The sequence below is a fragment of the Schistocerca cancellata genome, chromosome 6 (assembly GCF_023864275.1).
Source record: "Schistocerca cancellata isolate TAMUIC-IGC-003103 chromosome 6, iqSchCanc2.1, whole genome shotgun sequence".
Classification (NCBI taxonomy): domain Eukaryota; kingdom Metazoa; phylum Arthropoda; class Insecta; order Orthoptera; family Acrididae; genus Schistocerca; species Schistocerca cancellata.
Window position 1 is genome coordinate 678,973,746 of NC_064631.1, and position 13,239 is coordinate 678,986,984.

The 13,239-nt window shown below is 37.0% G+C and overlaps 1 protein-coding gene across 1 annotated transcript in view; it reads right to left on the reverse strand.

Annotated features, from left to right (window-relative positions):
* Positions 1-512: 512 nt before the first annotated feature.
* The window catches only part of LOC126191025 (nitrilase and fragile histidine triad fusion protein NitFhit), a 70,800-nt gene continuing 58,073 nt past the window's right edge, over positions 513-13,239 (reverse strand). Inside the window, exon 7 of the mRNA XM_049931724.1 lies at positions 513-804. Within this exon, the coding sequence (XP_049787681.1) occupies positions 640-804 (165 nt within the window). The 3' untranslated portion in view covers positions 513-639. The remainder of the gene's footprint in view (positions 805-13,239) is intronic.

A 13,239-nucleotide genomic window follows, 5' to 3' on the forward strand; every position in this document is an offset into this window, starting at 1 on the left:
TTACACATAGACACATTGCCTGTTATCCATCAACAAAACAATTAATGTTGCAGTAACTCACAACATTCGGAGCAAATATAACATCTGCTTACAAACTTCAGTTAGAGAATTGCTGCTTAATGTGAAGTAGTGAAGGCTTAATGCAATTTAATCATTAATAGAACAATTTGTTCTGTTTCAGTTTTATGAATAAATTAGCCATCTCCTCAAGAAAACCTTATGAAACCGACAAGCATGTCATGAGTTAAAGACTGCAGTACCTTTGCATCGAAAGTGATTACAAAACTTTGATAAGATACTGCTACTGGATGGAGCATTTGGAATTTTATATCAACTGTTGACAGTATCCCACTAACGGATAAATCATCTGGATTGTGTAAATAAACAGATGAAATGAAACATCATATGACTAGAGCCTCCCGTCGCGTGGGCCGGTTGCCTGGTGCAAGTCTTTCGAGCTGATGCCACTTCAGCGACTTGCGTGTTGATAAGTAGTCATAGATAAAAGTTGATTTTATGACATACAGGATCAGTAAAGATTATTTTACTATCTCTCTCGTTTAAGATACATTAATATACACAACAGGTTATTAAAACAGCAGTGACCATCTAGACATATACACAGTCAAAACAAACTAACTAGGAAGGTGAAAAATGTCTCCTCAAAGCTGCGGCTTCATTTGCCATTTCGGATTCACTTCTCCATCCAGTTTCTTCTTTGTCATGCTTTTCCAGCTCACGATATATTTCATCATTTTCCTTAAAATCCCCAGGCCTTCTTGGAATTACATGAACATGCACATGCTGAAAAAAAAAACTATATTAATAACTGATCCATTTATACTAAAAGATGTTGCACTACAAATTCAACTGCAAAGCAGGTTATGAATTTAAGTTTTGGCTAACAAATTCCTCTCTTATAAGAGCTAGACTGTTCACAATATTACACCCTGTGAAATACAAATATATTCTGCTACTTTATGGTAATGGAAATTCTACAAAAGAAACAACAAACAAAAATGTGCAAAAGCAACATTCCATTTCCAAATGATAGGTAGCACATAAACACACACAACAGATTCATAAGAACGAAACCTTGAATGTTGGTTAAATTTTCTAATGTGTTTCACGTGTGTACACATATCCATCATTCACCTCTATGTACTTAAAATGGTCTTTACTCACTTCTGTTTATTCTACTTCCATACACCTATTCATTTCCATGTACTCCACGCTCAGAGTTTGCATTCCATCACCTGACAACTTCCAGGTCATCAGCACACAGTAAATAATAATTTCATCAACTTTATCTCCAACTGCACACTACATCAAGACAGAGAGGTCACTAGTTTATGAGCAAGCACATATAGTCATCACAAACACGTCGTATTACCATGGTAGTTTTCACTGATAAACTAGTCTCTGATAATTACATTACTCAATAAGGTCTCAAACAGACTTCAATTTCACTAGAATCAAGCATGATATTTAATTGCAAACATGTTTTTTTTCTGAGGCTACACTAGAAGGTTTTATTTGAAACTGGACCCAACAATAATTGACATATTACTGATAAAAGGAATTCTCTGTAACAGACTAATATGCACAGAAAAAGAAAGATACCAAAAATACTACTGGTAGCTTTGAAAAATGTGGGTTTCTTGACCTAAAAAAATACAGGAATGGACTGACTGGAAAAGATGATAGAATCAGTCAGCAAGAAAGTCACTCAATCCCTTTTGTCAGGGTACACACAGAAAAGCAGAATGAGAGGGAAATCAGTTTTAAAATGGCAGCAGTGGACTACTTTTAAAAACCTGTGAAGTTCAAAACCACAGCAGAGCAGCTGACAAAGGAAGCATATAAGAATACAGAATGGAGTGCAGACTAGGTTAAGGTGGGCGACAACAGAATAGAAGATAACACAAAATAAACAGTGCAGTAAATGTTGTTACACAAAATACAAGGCAAACATATATCATGGATAAAATCAAGAAATAAATACATAAATGTGAAGGAGGAGAAGAGGAAAAAGATGGTGGTAGATCTATCTTGAACTAACTGTACCTCCTAGATAAAGGCTGGTCAATATTTAACAGCATTATATACTTGCACTCGGGTATAGTTTAAGGCTCAAGCGATAGAAGCTGCCGCTTGGGTCACTACGCTGACAGGGTTGTCAGAGGCGCCACAGCTGTTAAGATTCCTGTACAGCATTTACCACAATTAGTAGCATTTGTTTGGGATGCCAAGCAGAGAGGGGTGCCCAAGTGCAAGATTTGAGCACAGTGCATTTCACAATTAGTGCAGAAAAAAATATGAGAGAACATAGGGGACACACCAACCTATAAGTCACTTGTGTGGAAGAAAGTTCTGTATTGTCCCGGCTTACAATCAGTCTTTGACAATAACACATCAGACACTTGCAAAAGAGAGTTATCCCTGATAATATTATGGAGCTTCCTGGAGACATCTATTTTTTCCACAAAGGCAGCCTGCTGGCTGACCAACTCTTTCCTAAGACTTTCAGGTAGTTCCTGCATACACTGACAGCCACTAATTTTTTGTATGGTGGATCATATTAAAAGGTGACTGATACTAGAGAAACCATGATCATTCTACCTGCACAATCCAAATTTGGCAAAAGCGCAAAAGAAAGTTACAGTTTGACATACATACGAAAATGTGGCTAAACAATACAACAGCTGCATAAGGCAAGTATTTTGGAATTTCTTGAAGAAAGATCTGACATGTTTTCCAGTCCCTCTTGCTTTGTTCTTGCACTGCATTAATTTTGTGCCAAGGTACCCCAAAATTTTGTTACAACATTCTTCTAACAATGCAGTTGGCAATCCCAAGGAGAGAAGCAAGTTTCCTTGTGGAACACCTGGGAGACTGCTTGATGCAGGAACTTTACACATAAATATTTTCAGTCATTCAAACACTATGATGTTGGAGAACAAAGATTATGGTTTTAACTTCCTGATGATGACAAGGTCATTATTATTACCAATTCTATGTCATTCACCAGCCACAGCTGGACTGACAGCATCAAGATACAACATTATCAAAATACATTAATACAACTCTACTATGATAGTAATTTAATACCAGAAGACATATTTAAGTTATAAATTAAATTACAATAATATCACAACAATAAAATAGATATAAGTATATAATTAAATTAAATATAATGGTTGCTTTTGGAGTCATGGAACTGAGCTGCAGCTCAAGTAAACATTATGCTATTACTAGAGAAGAATTCTTCAATATTGTAGAAGGGTTGCTCTTTTAACTTACACAAAATAGTAGTTTTAAACTGCTCCCATGGTAAAGACTGAATGTCATCAGATAGAGCATTAAACAATTTTAGGGCAACCATTGGGAAGCTGTTTTGTGTCTTTACTAATCGACACCTTGGCATGTTGATACTGTCTTTGTTGCGAGTGCTGTATTTGTGAACTTCACTTCTCTTTCTGTAGATATCATGGTTTCTCTTTATGCGGAAAAGGCAGTTCAATATATACTGGCTGTAAACAGTCAGAACGCCTAACCTGGTGAAAATTGGTTTACAGTGGTCTGTTTTTTTGCTTGAAGTAATGATCCTCATTGCTTTCTTTAGCAGTAAAAGCACATTCTTGCAGCCTGCGAATGGCCCCAAAACAACAGCCCATAAATGATGTGGCTGTGGAACATTGCATAGTACACAGTTAGCTGTTCTGGTACTATACTTTTCAGTTTCCTCAAGAGGTACAGGACCTGTGAAAGTTTGGAACATACATGTTTGGTATGCTCTTGCCAGGTTAATTTGGTATCAATGAGAAAGCCCAGAAGTTTAACATCTGCTGCGTTACCCAGTGCTCCAGTATTGCTGAGGCTGTATATCATCCTATGTGTGTTTTTTCTTCATTAATTTTCATTTTGTTCATGATAAACCAGGCCTTAGCTTCACTGAACAAGACTTCTGCTTGTTGGACTGCCTGTACAACATTCTCTCCTTTTGAGAACAAGGTTGTATCATCCGCAAACTGCAAGGTGTGCCCATTGGAGCCTATGTCATTTACGAAGATAAGGAACAGCAAGGGCCCTATTACTGATCCCTGTGCCACACCAAGCTGTAGCTTCTTCTCACCTGAATCAACTCCTTGCACGGAGACAATCTGTCATCTGCTTCTCAGGTAGAATTCAAGAGTTTGCAGGACAGATCCCCGTATACCATATGTTTTTAGCTTTCTGGGCAGGGCCTTATGTGGGATGCAGTCAAATGCCTTACTAAGGTCACAGAGTACTGGTGCTATAGACTCTTTGTCTTCAAAACCCTGACTTATGTTTGTAACTAAGTCAAGTACAGCTGCTGTTGTTGACCTGCCCTTCCGAAAGCCATGTTGCGCATCATAATAGAGACTATTTCCTTTAAAGTAACTTAATAGTTGTTCTTTCATTATCAACTCCATCACCTTCGCTAGTACTGGTATTATAGATATGGGCCTGTAGCTCGACACTTCATGTGGACTGCCTTTTTTGTAAACAGGCACTGTGTGTGCTACTCTCAGGAAGCCTGGAAATTCCCCTGTGCAGAGGCTTTTATTTATTACTACTATGCAATTTCACTGTTTATAGTTTTTAACATAGTATAGGACATGCCATAGATATCAAGGCTCTGTGAAGATTTGTAGCTTTTTACAATTTTTATTATTTCTTTTGGATACACTCTCTTCCACATTACCATGCTGCATTTATTCTCAAATTTCACAGCAGCTGCAGGATCTATTCCAAAGTCAGGAATTTCATCTACTGTTTCCCACTATTTTTATAAAATAGTCATTAAACTCATCTGGCCTGCAAGAATTAGAGCAATAGGTGGGCTTTTTCCTGTGCTCATTAACCAAATCCCATGCTGCTTTAGAAGGATTGTGAGCTTCTTCAATAAATCTGGCATTGCTTTCCTTCTTTGCTTTTTCTTCTTCCTTTCTGTAGATCCTTTTGATCTGTAAATAACTAGAGTACAGTCTATCCTTAATATCCATATCTTTGGCAGCTTTCACCTTGTCATATAGTATTTGGACAGTACATTTTATTTTGTCTAGTCTAGGAGTATACCACCTCTTTACTTTGTTAATTTTTTGTCTACATTTTGATTTAGCATTTGAATATCTTTTGGGTTTTAATGGAAAATGTTCATCAAATTTCACTTTAAGAGTCTGGAACATGTGATCGAATGCAAAGTTTGATGGCAATTCATCAATTATTTGGTGCCAATCTACAGAAGACACTGTAGTTTTGAAATCATCTAAGCTTTCTTTGTAATAACTCTATTTCTGAATACATAATTTGAATGCCAGCTGGGAATTTGTTGAGTACTTATTGAGTTTGTCCATAACTTCATGGTTACTGCATGGTGACCTGCTAGTATAAGGTCCATCACACTTACTCTGTAGTAAGTGTCACAATTGTGTCAAGACAAATAGTTCCTCTTATTGGCAGAAAGTTTCCTAAGAATAGCCCATAGCTGCTTGTTCTAGGTCTAGATCTATACAAAATTTACTTACATCAATTTTATTGGCAGTTTACTATTTACATACACAGCCACACAACATGGATAATAGTTTCTCTACACCATGCATTCACCATTTCTAAATATTCAATGTTTCTGTTGTATTCTGTTTCTGGTTGGGCTAGCCAGTGTTCACATATACATAATACATCAGGTCTCACTTCGTCAACAAACAGGGATAATGTATCAAGTTTAGTTCTGAGGCACTTCACATTTACACTCGCTATAAGTAAGACAGTTTCAGTTTATCCAGGTCCCATCTCCTTAAATTCCCACCTTTTTGCAGTTCCTTCAGTTTCAATCTGCAGTTCATAACCAATAGATTGTGGTCAGAATCCACATCTGCCCCAGGAAATGTCTTACAATTTAAAACCTGGTTCCTAAATCTCTGTCTTACCATTATATAATCTATCTGATACCTTTTAGTATCTCCAGGATTCTTCCATGTATACAACCTTCTTTTATGATTCTTGAACCACGTGTTGGCTATGATTAAGTTATGCTCTGTGCAAAATTCTACAAGGCGGCTTCCTCTTTCATTCCTTCCCCCCAATCCATATTCACCTACTATGTTTCCTTCTCTCCCTTTTCCTACTGACGAATTCCAGTCACCCATGACTATTAAATTTTCGTCTCCCTTCAGTACCTGAATAATTTCTTTTATCTCGTCATACATTTCATCTATTTCTTCATCATCTGCAGAGGTAGTTGGCATATAAACTTGTACTACTGTAACAGGCATGGGCTTTGTGTCTATCTTGGCCACAATAATGCGTTCACTATGCTGTTTGTAGTAGCTAACCCGCACTCCTATTTTTTTATTCATTATTAAACCTACTCCTGCATTACCCCTATTTGATTTTGTATTTATAACCCTGTAATCACCTGACCAAAAGTCTTGTTCCTCCTGCCACCGAACTTCACTAATTCCCACAATATCTAACTTTAACCTATCCATTTCCCTTTTTAAATTTTCAGAGGTTGTAGAGAGTTTCAGGGAGAGCATAAGGGAAAAATTGACAGGAATGGGGGAAAGAAATACAGTAGAAGAAGAATGGGTAGTTCTGAGGGATGAAGTAGTGAAGGCAGCAGAGGATCAAGTAGGTAAAAAGACGAGGGCTAGTAGAAATCCTTGGGTAACAGAAGAAATATTGAATTTAATTGATGAAAGGAGAAAATATAAAAATGCAGTAAATGAAGCAGGCAAAAAGGAATACAAACGTCTCAAAAATGAAATCGACAGGAAGTGCAAAATGGCTAAGCAGGGATGGCTAGAGGACAAATGTAAGGATGTAGAGGCTTGTCTCACTAGGGGTAAGATAGATACTGCCTACAGGAAAATTAAAGATACCTTTGGAGAGAAGAGACCCACTTGTATGAATATCAAGAGCTCAGATGGCAACCCAGTTCTAAGCAAAGAAGGGAAGGCAGAAAGGTGGAAGGAGTATATAGAGGGTTTATACAAGGGCGATGTACTTGAGGACAATATTATGGAAATGGAAGAGGATGTAGATGAAGACGAAATGGGAGATAAGTTACTGCGTGAAGAGTTTGACAGAGCACTGAAAGACCTGAGTCGAAACAAGGCCCCGGGAGTAGACAACATTCCATTTGAACTACTGATGGCCTCGGGAGAGCCAGTCATGACAAAACTCTACCATCTGGTGAGCACGATGTATGAGACAGGCGAAATACCCTCAGACTTCAAGAAGAATATAATAATTCCAATCCCAAAGAAAGCAGGTGTTGACAGATGTGAAAATTACCGAACTATCAGTTTAATAAGTCACAGCTGCAAAATACTAACGCGAATTCTTTACAGACGAATGGAAAAACTGGTAGAAGCCGACCTCGGGGAAGATCAGTTTGGATTCCGTAGAAATGTTGGAACACGTGAGGCAATACTGACCTTACGACTTATCTTAGAAGAAAGATTAAGAAAAGGCAAACCTACGTTTCTAGCATTTGTAGACTTAGAGAAAGCTTTTGACAATGTTAACTGGAATACTCTCTTTCAAATTCTTAAGGTGGGAGGGGTAAAATACAGGGAGCAAAAGGCTATTTACAGTTTGTACAGAAATCAGATGGCAGTTATAAGAGTCGAGGGGCATGAAAGGGAAGCAGTGGTTGGGAAAGGAGTAAGACAGGGTTGTAGCCTCTCCCCGATGTTATTCAATCTGTATATTGAGCAAGCAGTAAAGGAAACAAAAGAAAAATTCGGAGTAGGTATTAAAATTCATGGAGAAGAAGTAAAAACTTTGAGGTTCGCCGATGACATTGTAATTCTGTCAGAGACAGCAAAGGACTTGGAAGAGCAGTTGAACGGAATGGACAGTGTCTTGAAAGGAGGATATAAGATGAACATCAACAAAAGCAAAACGAGGATAATGGAATGTAGTCAAATTAAGTCGGGTGATGCTGAGGGAATTAGATTAGGAAATGAGACACTTAAAGTAGTAAAGGAGTTTTGCTATTTAGGGAGTAAAATAACCGATGATGGTCGAAGTAGAGAGGATATAAAATGTAGACTGGCAATGGCAAGGAAAGCGTTTCTCAAGAAGAGGAATTTGTTAACATCGAGTATAGATTTAAGTGTCAGGAAGTCGTTTCTGAAAGTATTTGTATGGAGTGTAGCCATGTATGGAAGTGAAACATGGACGATAACTAGTTTGGACAAGAAGAGAATAGAAGCTTTCGAAATGTGGTGCTACAGAAGAATGCTGAAGATAAGGTGGGTAGATCACGTAACTAATGAGGAGGTATTGAATAGGATTGGGGAGAAGAGAAGTTTGTGGCACAACTTGACTAGAAGAAGGGATCGGTTGGTAGGACATGTTTTGAGGCATCAAGGGATCACAAATTTAGCATTGGAGGGCAGTGTGGAGGGTAAAAATCGTAGAGGGAGACCAAGAGATGAATACACTAAGCAGATTCAGAAGGATGTAGGTTGCAGTAGATACTGGGAGATGAAGAAGCTTGCACAGGATAGAGTAGCATGGAGAGCTGCATCAAACCAGTCTCAGGACTGAAGACCACAACAACAACAACAAGTAAGACAGCATTTTCTTCAATTATATCATTTCCTTTTTCACTGGAATGTTCTTGGTCTTGGGAGTTTATCGCACTGGTGCACTGGGCATCCTCCGGAATAAAAAACGTTTTATCACAATGTTTTTCTACCATATACTGTTGTTAATTATTTTATCTTTTAGGTCAAAATCAACACCAATTTTGAAGCTATTATTTATTCCCTTTATTTCCAGTTTTTCAACTGTAAAACTGTTGTGATTTTTGAAAGCGTTCTGTAAGAAGTTAGTAACAGTTTCAGCTGTGGTGCTACCTCTTAGTTTGATCAGGTGGAACCAGGCTTTTTTGTCACCATACAGCATTCCTTTTTCATCGCCAATACCTATTATGGCTCTGTTTCTGTTTTTAGTACTAAAAAAATTAAACAAAAAAATTCTTGATCTAAAAGTATACATCCATAATGTACAAGGGCTCAAAACCAAACTTAATGAATTAGAAATTTTGTTATCAAGTGCAAGTGAACTGTCAGATACACAGATATTATGTATTAATGAACATTTCTTGAGGTCTTTTGAAATAGAAAGTGTTGTGATACCGAATTTTAAACTCGTGGGTCACTTCTCAAGAACATCTTACAAAGGTGGAGGCAGTTGCATATTTGTAAAAGACAACATTACTGCTACACCTCTTGATATTTGCAATTCGTATAGTATTGAAAAAGATATAGAACTGTCAGGTGTAGAGCTTACAGATCTAAATGTTTATATAATGGCACTTTACAGGTCACCCTCTGGTAACATAGGGACTTTCTACAAAAATCTAGCACCAGTAGTAGAAAATCTAAGTAAAAGAAAATCATATAGTGTTCTAATATGTGGTGACTATAATATAGATTTTCTCTCAGAAAACTCCAGCCATCTAAGCATTAAAAATTTTATGAACAGCTACAACCTAGACCTAATGGTTAACACTCCAACCAGGATAACAAATCACAGTACCACTTGTCTGGATCAAGTAGCAAGCAATATAAATTGTACTGTATCCTCCGTCAAACTAGGATTTTCAGACCACAATGCATTAATTATGCAGGTCTGGTTGCAAAATAACAGTCACGAACACAATAAAATCACTGTACAGAGGAGAAACTTCAATAAAACCCACATGCATACTTTCCTCTTTGATATACAAAATGAAAACTGGCAAAATGTATACGAGGCTCAAACAGTAGACAGCAAATATGAAGCATTCTTGGATATTTTCTGTTATTATTTTAATTGCCACTTTCCCTTACAAACAAAATGTATCACCAAAGATAGAAAACTCTCCAGCTGGATCACCCCAGGAATCATTAGATCATCACAAAGAAAAAGAGAACTTTTTTACATGAGCAAATCCAAACTAGGCAGTAGTGAAGCATTTAAGTCATACTTTACTCTATATAAAAAGATATTAAAGAACGTAGTAAATGCAGCCAAAAAGCTACAGAATGATAACTACCTCAAATTGTCATCAAATAAGAGCAAAAGCATGTGGCAACTTATTAATATGAATACTAATAGAGGAAAACAGCTACAAAGTGATATTAGCTTAAAAATAAATGGAAAATTAGTCTCCAGTGGGAAAGAAACAGCAGAGGAATTCAATAACTACTTTACAGAAACAGTAGAAAACCTGGCTAACCATCTTAAAAATAGCTGTCCCTTACAACTAGAACCAAACTTATGCTCTGAGACACTATTTCTAAGGCCTACATCTGAAATTGAAATAGAAAAGACACTTCATAGCAAAATTAAAAAAAAGTCATCTGCTGGACAAGATCAAATCCCATGCTTCCTCCTTCATAATTACAGTAACTCTATCAGTAAACCCCTCGCTCACATAATAAACTTCTCATTCCTGAATGGTACATTTCCTGGTATGCTCAAAATTGCAAAAATTATACCTGTCCACAAAAAAGGAAGCAAAGAGGATCCCAGTAATTATCGACCCATTGCACTGCTTTCAACTTTTAGTAAAGTATTTGAATATATAATGGCCACCAGAATCATGTCCTTTCTAGACAAAGAAAATATCCTGTCACCTGCTCAGTTCAGCTTCCAAAGTAAGAAAGCTACAACAGATGCAATACAAGAATTTCTAGATCATGCACTGGAGCTTGTGGACAAAAAACTCCCAGCCATAGGTATCTTCCTAGATCTAACAAAGGCATTCGACATGGTTAATCATAGTATACTTCTGCAAAAGATGCATTCCTATGGAATAAGAGGAAATGCCTATGACTGGTTTAAAATCTATCTGGAAGATCGACAGCAGTATGTCGAATTAAATGAAACTAAGCTCTCAGGTACAGCTAGCACTGTACATTCCTCCATACATACCATAAAGCAAGGCGTTCCCCAAGGCTCCGTCCTGGGCCCTTTGCTGTTCTTACTTTACATAAATGACCTTCCTCACAGCCTACCAAACACAAAAACCCTTTTATTTGCTGACGACACCTCTATACTCATATCTGCGCCCGAACAAATTCTCCAATCAAATATAGATAGAACCACAGATCAAATAAGTCGATGACTTCAAAGTAATAGGCCGCTGATTAATGCAAAAAAGACAATTGGAATAACCTTTCACACTGCCCAAAACAGAAATCCATTACTACCAACTATATCACTGGAAAAAATAATGTTAAACTTGAAAATGAAATAAAATTTTTGGGGGTCACTATTACTGATACGCTCACATGGAAAAGGCACATTGACGATACCAGCACAAAACTTAGTAAAGTATGCTTCATGATTAGATCAATAAGGAACGTCACTAACACAAGTACCCCAAGTACCCTAACCACAATGTACCATGCACTCTTTCACTCCGTACTTAACTATGGAATCATCTTCTGGGGCCAAAATTCTGAATCAATTAAGATATTCAAACTGCAAAAGAAGGTAGTCAGAACAATTATGTTCAAAAAACAAAGAGACACTAGTAAACCATTATTTAAGAAACTAAATATTTTGCCCCTCCCATGCCAATACATACTAGAATTATTATTCTTTACCAAAAAAAGTATCAACAAAATTAGCAAAAATATGGACTACCACGATTATGACACAAGATCAAAAACCTCTCTAAGAATACTTCCCCACTCAACAAAACTGTACAGTGATGGTGTCAAGTGCATGGGAATAAAATTATATAATCATCTTCCAACTTTTATACAAGAAATCCAAGAAATAAATAAATTCAAACAGACAGTGAAATCTCTTTTAATAAAAGAATGCTTTTATACCATCCAGGAATATTTGGAATCAAAATTGTCTTAGTGCATGATAAAGTATCAAAGCTGAATGTTGTTAAGTCAGTTTTGTCACATCATGTAACAATTCTCTGTAAAGCTGTAACTTTAAGTAACATAATTTTGTAGGTAATGTAAAATAATCTTTCCTCTGTATTCTTTTTTACTATTTTAGACTCCTGTAAACTGTATATTTGTATTGACTTATCCCATATCAGTTGTACAAGCCATTGTACTGATTTGATCCATGGGACAAATAATAAATAAATAAATAAATAAATAAAGTACTGGCATTCACAAACGCTTGTATCGTGGGCCTCAAACACAGTTCACCAGATTTTCATTTTGTAGCACAGTCTTGTAAGATGTTTTGTTTTCTTTTTCTTTGTCTTCAGTGGTTTTGGCCAGTTCATTTTCTTGTTTCGCTAAAGTCGAATTTCTTCTGCCTCCTCACTTGTTTTTCACTTCTTGCCAGTCTGTATTGATGCCTTCCGAAGAGTTTTCATCCATCAGATGGTTTACGCCTGTATTTGGTTTGTTTTTAATGTGGGGTTGAGTTTCACTGACACACTCATTGACACTCTAAAAATGTTTGACTCTTCAACATTATTTCTCGTTGGAAAATTACCACTTGATGAATTTGCAGGTTTTTTGCTGCTGTTGTGATTGGTGATGGTGGTAGGTGCTGCTTCTCTGACACACTCCAGACCTGTATTTGAACTATGCCTCAGATTAGGGATGTTTAACTCTTTATTTCTGGCTATAATACATGGCATGTTGTTTTCTACATCCTCTGCACACTGTCTTGCTGTGTTTCTCGATGATTGAGATGCTTCTTCACTTCGTGGTACCAATATTTCTAACTTAGAGTTTGTGCCAATCACAGTGTCTAGTTTTTCTTTTATTTGTTTGTTATCACTGGTAAGTTTTTTCACAATTTGCGTGAGATTACTCACTGATGCAACTAGATCAACACTACATTGCTGCTTAGAGTACAAGATTTGTTCATGTTTCGCTGTATTGATGTCTTCTGAGATTTCGGCAGCTAACCTCACTTCGCAGTTGTCACAAACGTATTTTAAGCGACCTTTTGAGCACTTTAGAATGCGATCTTCACTTTTGGTGAGCCCCACATATTCCGTGTGAAATGATTTTCCACACCACTGTCCACACAAAACACTGGAGTCCTTATTTTTAACATTTTTCTCACACTTAGCACAAAGCACGCTTTCACTGGACGCATTAGGGATGGAGCAAAAGCTTCAACTTGTGAAGGAAACTTGCTGTCCCTTTCAAAGGAACTATCTGAATATTTATCTTAAGCAATTTAGGGAAATCACAGAAAACCTAAAACTGGATGCTC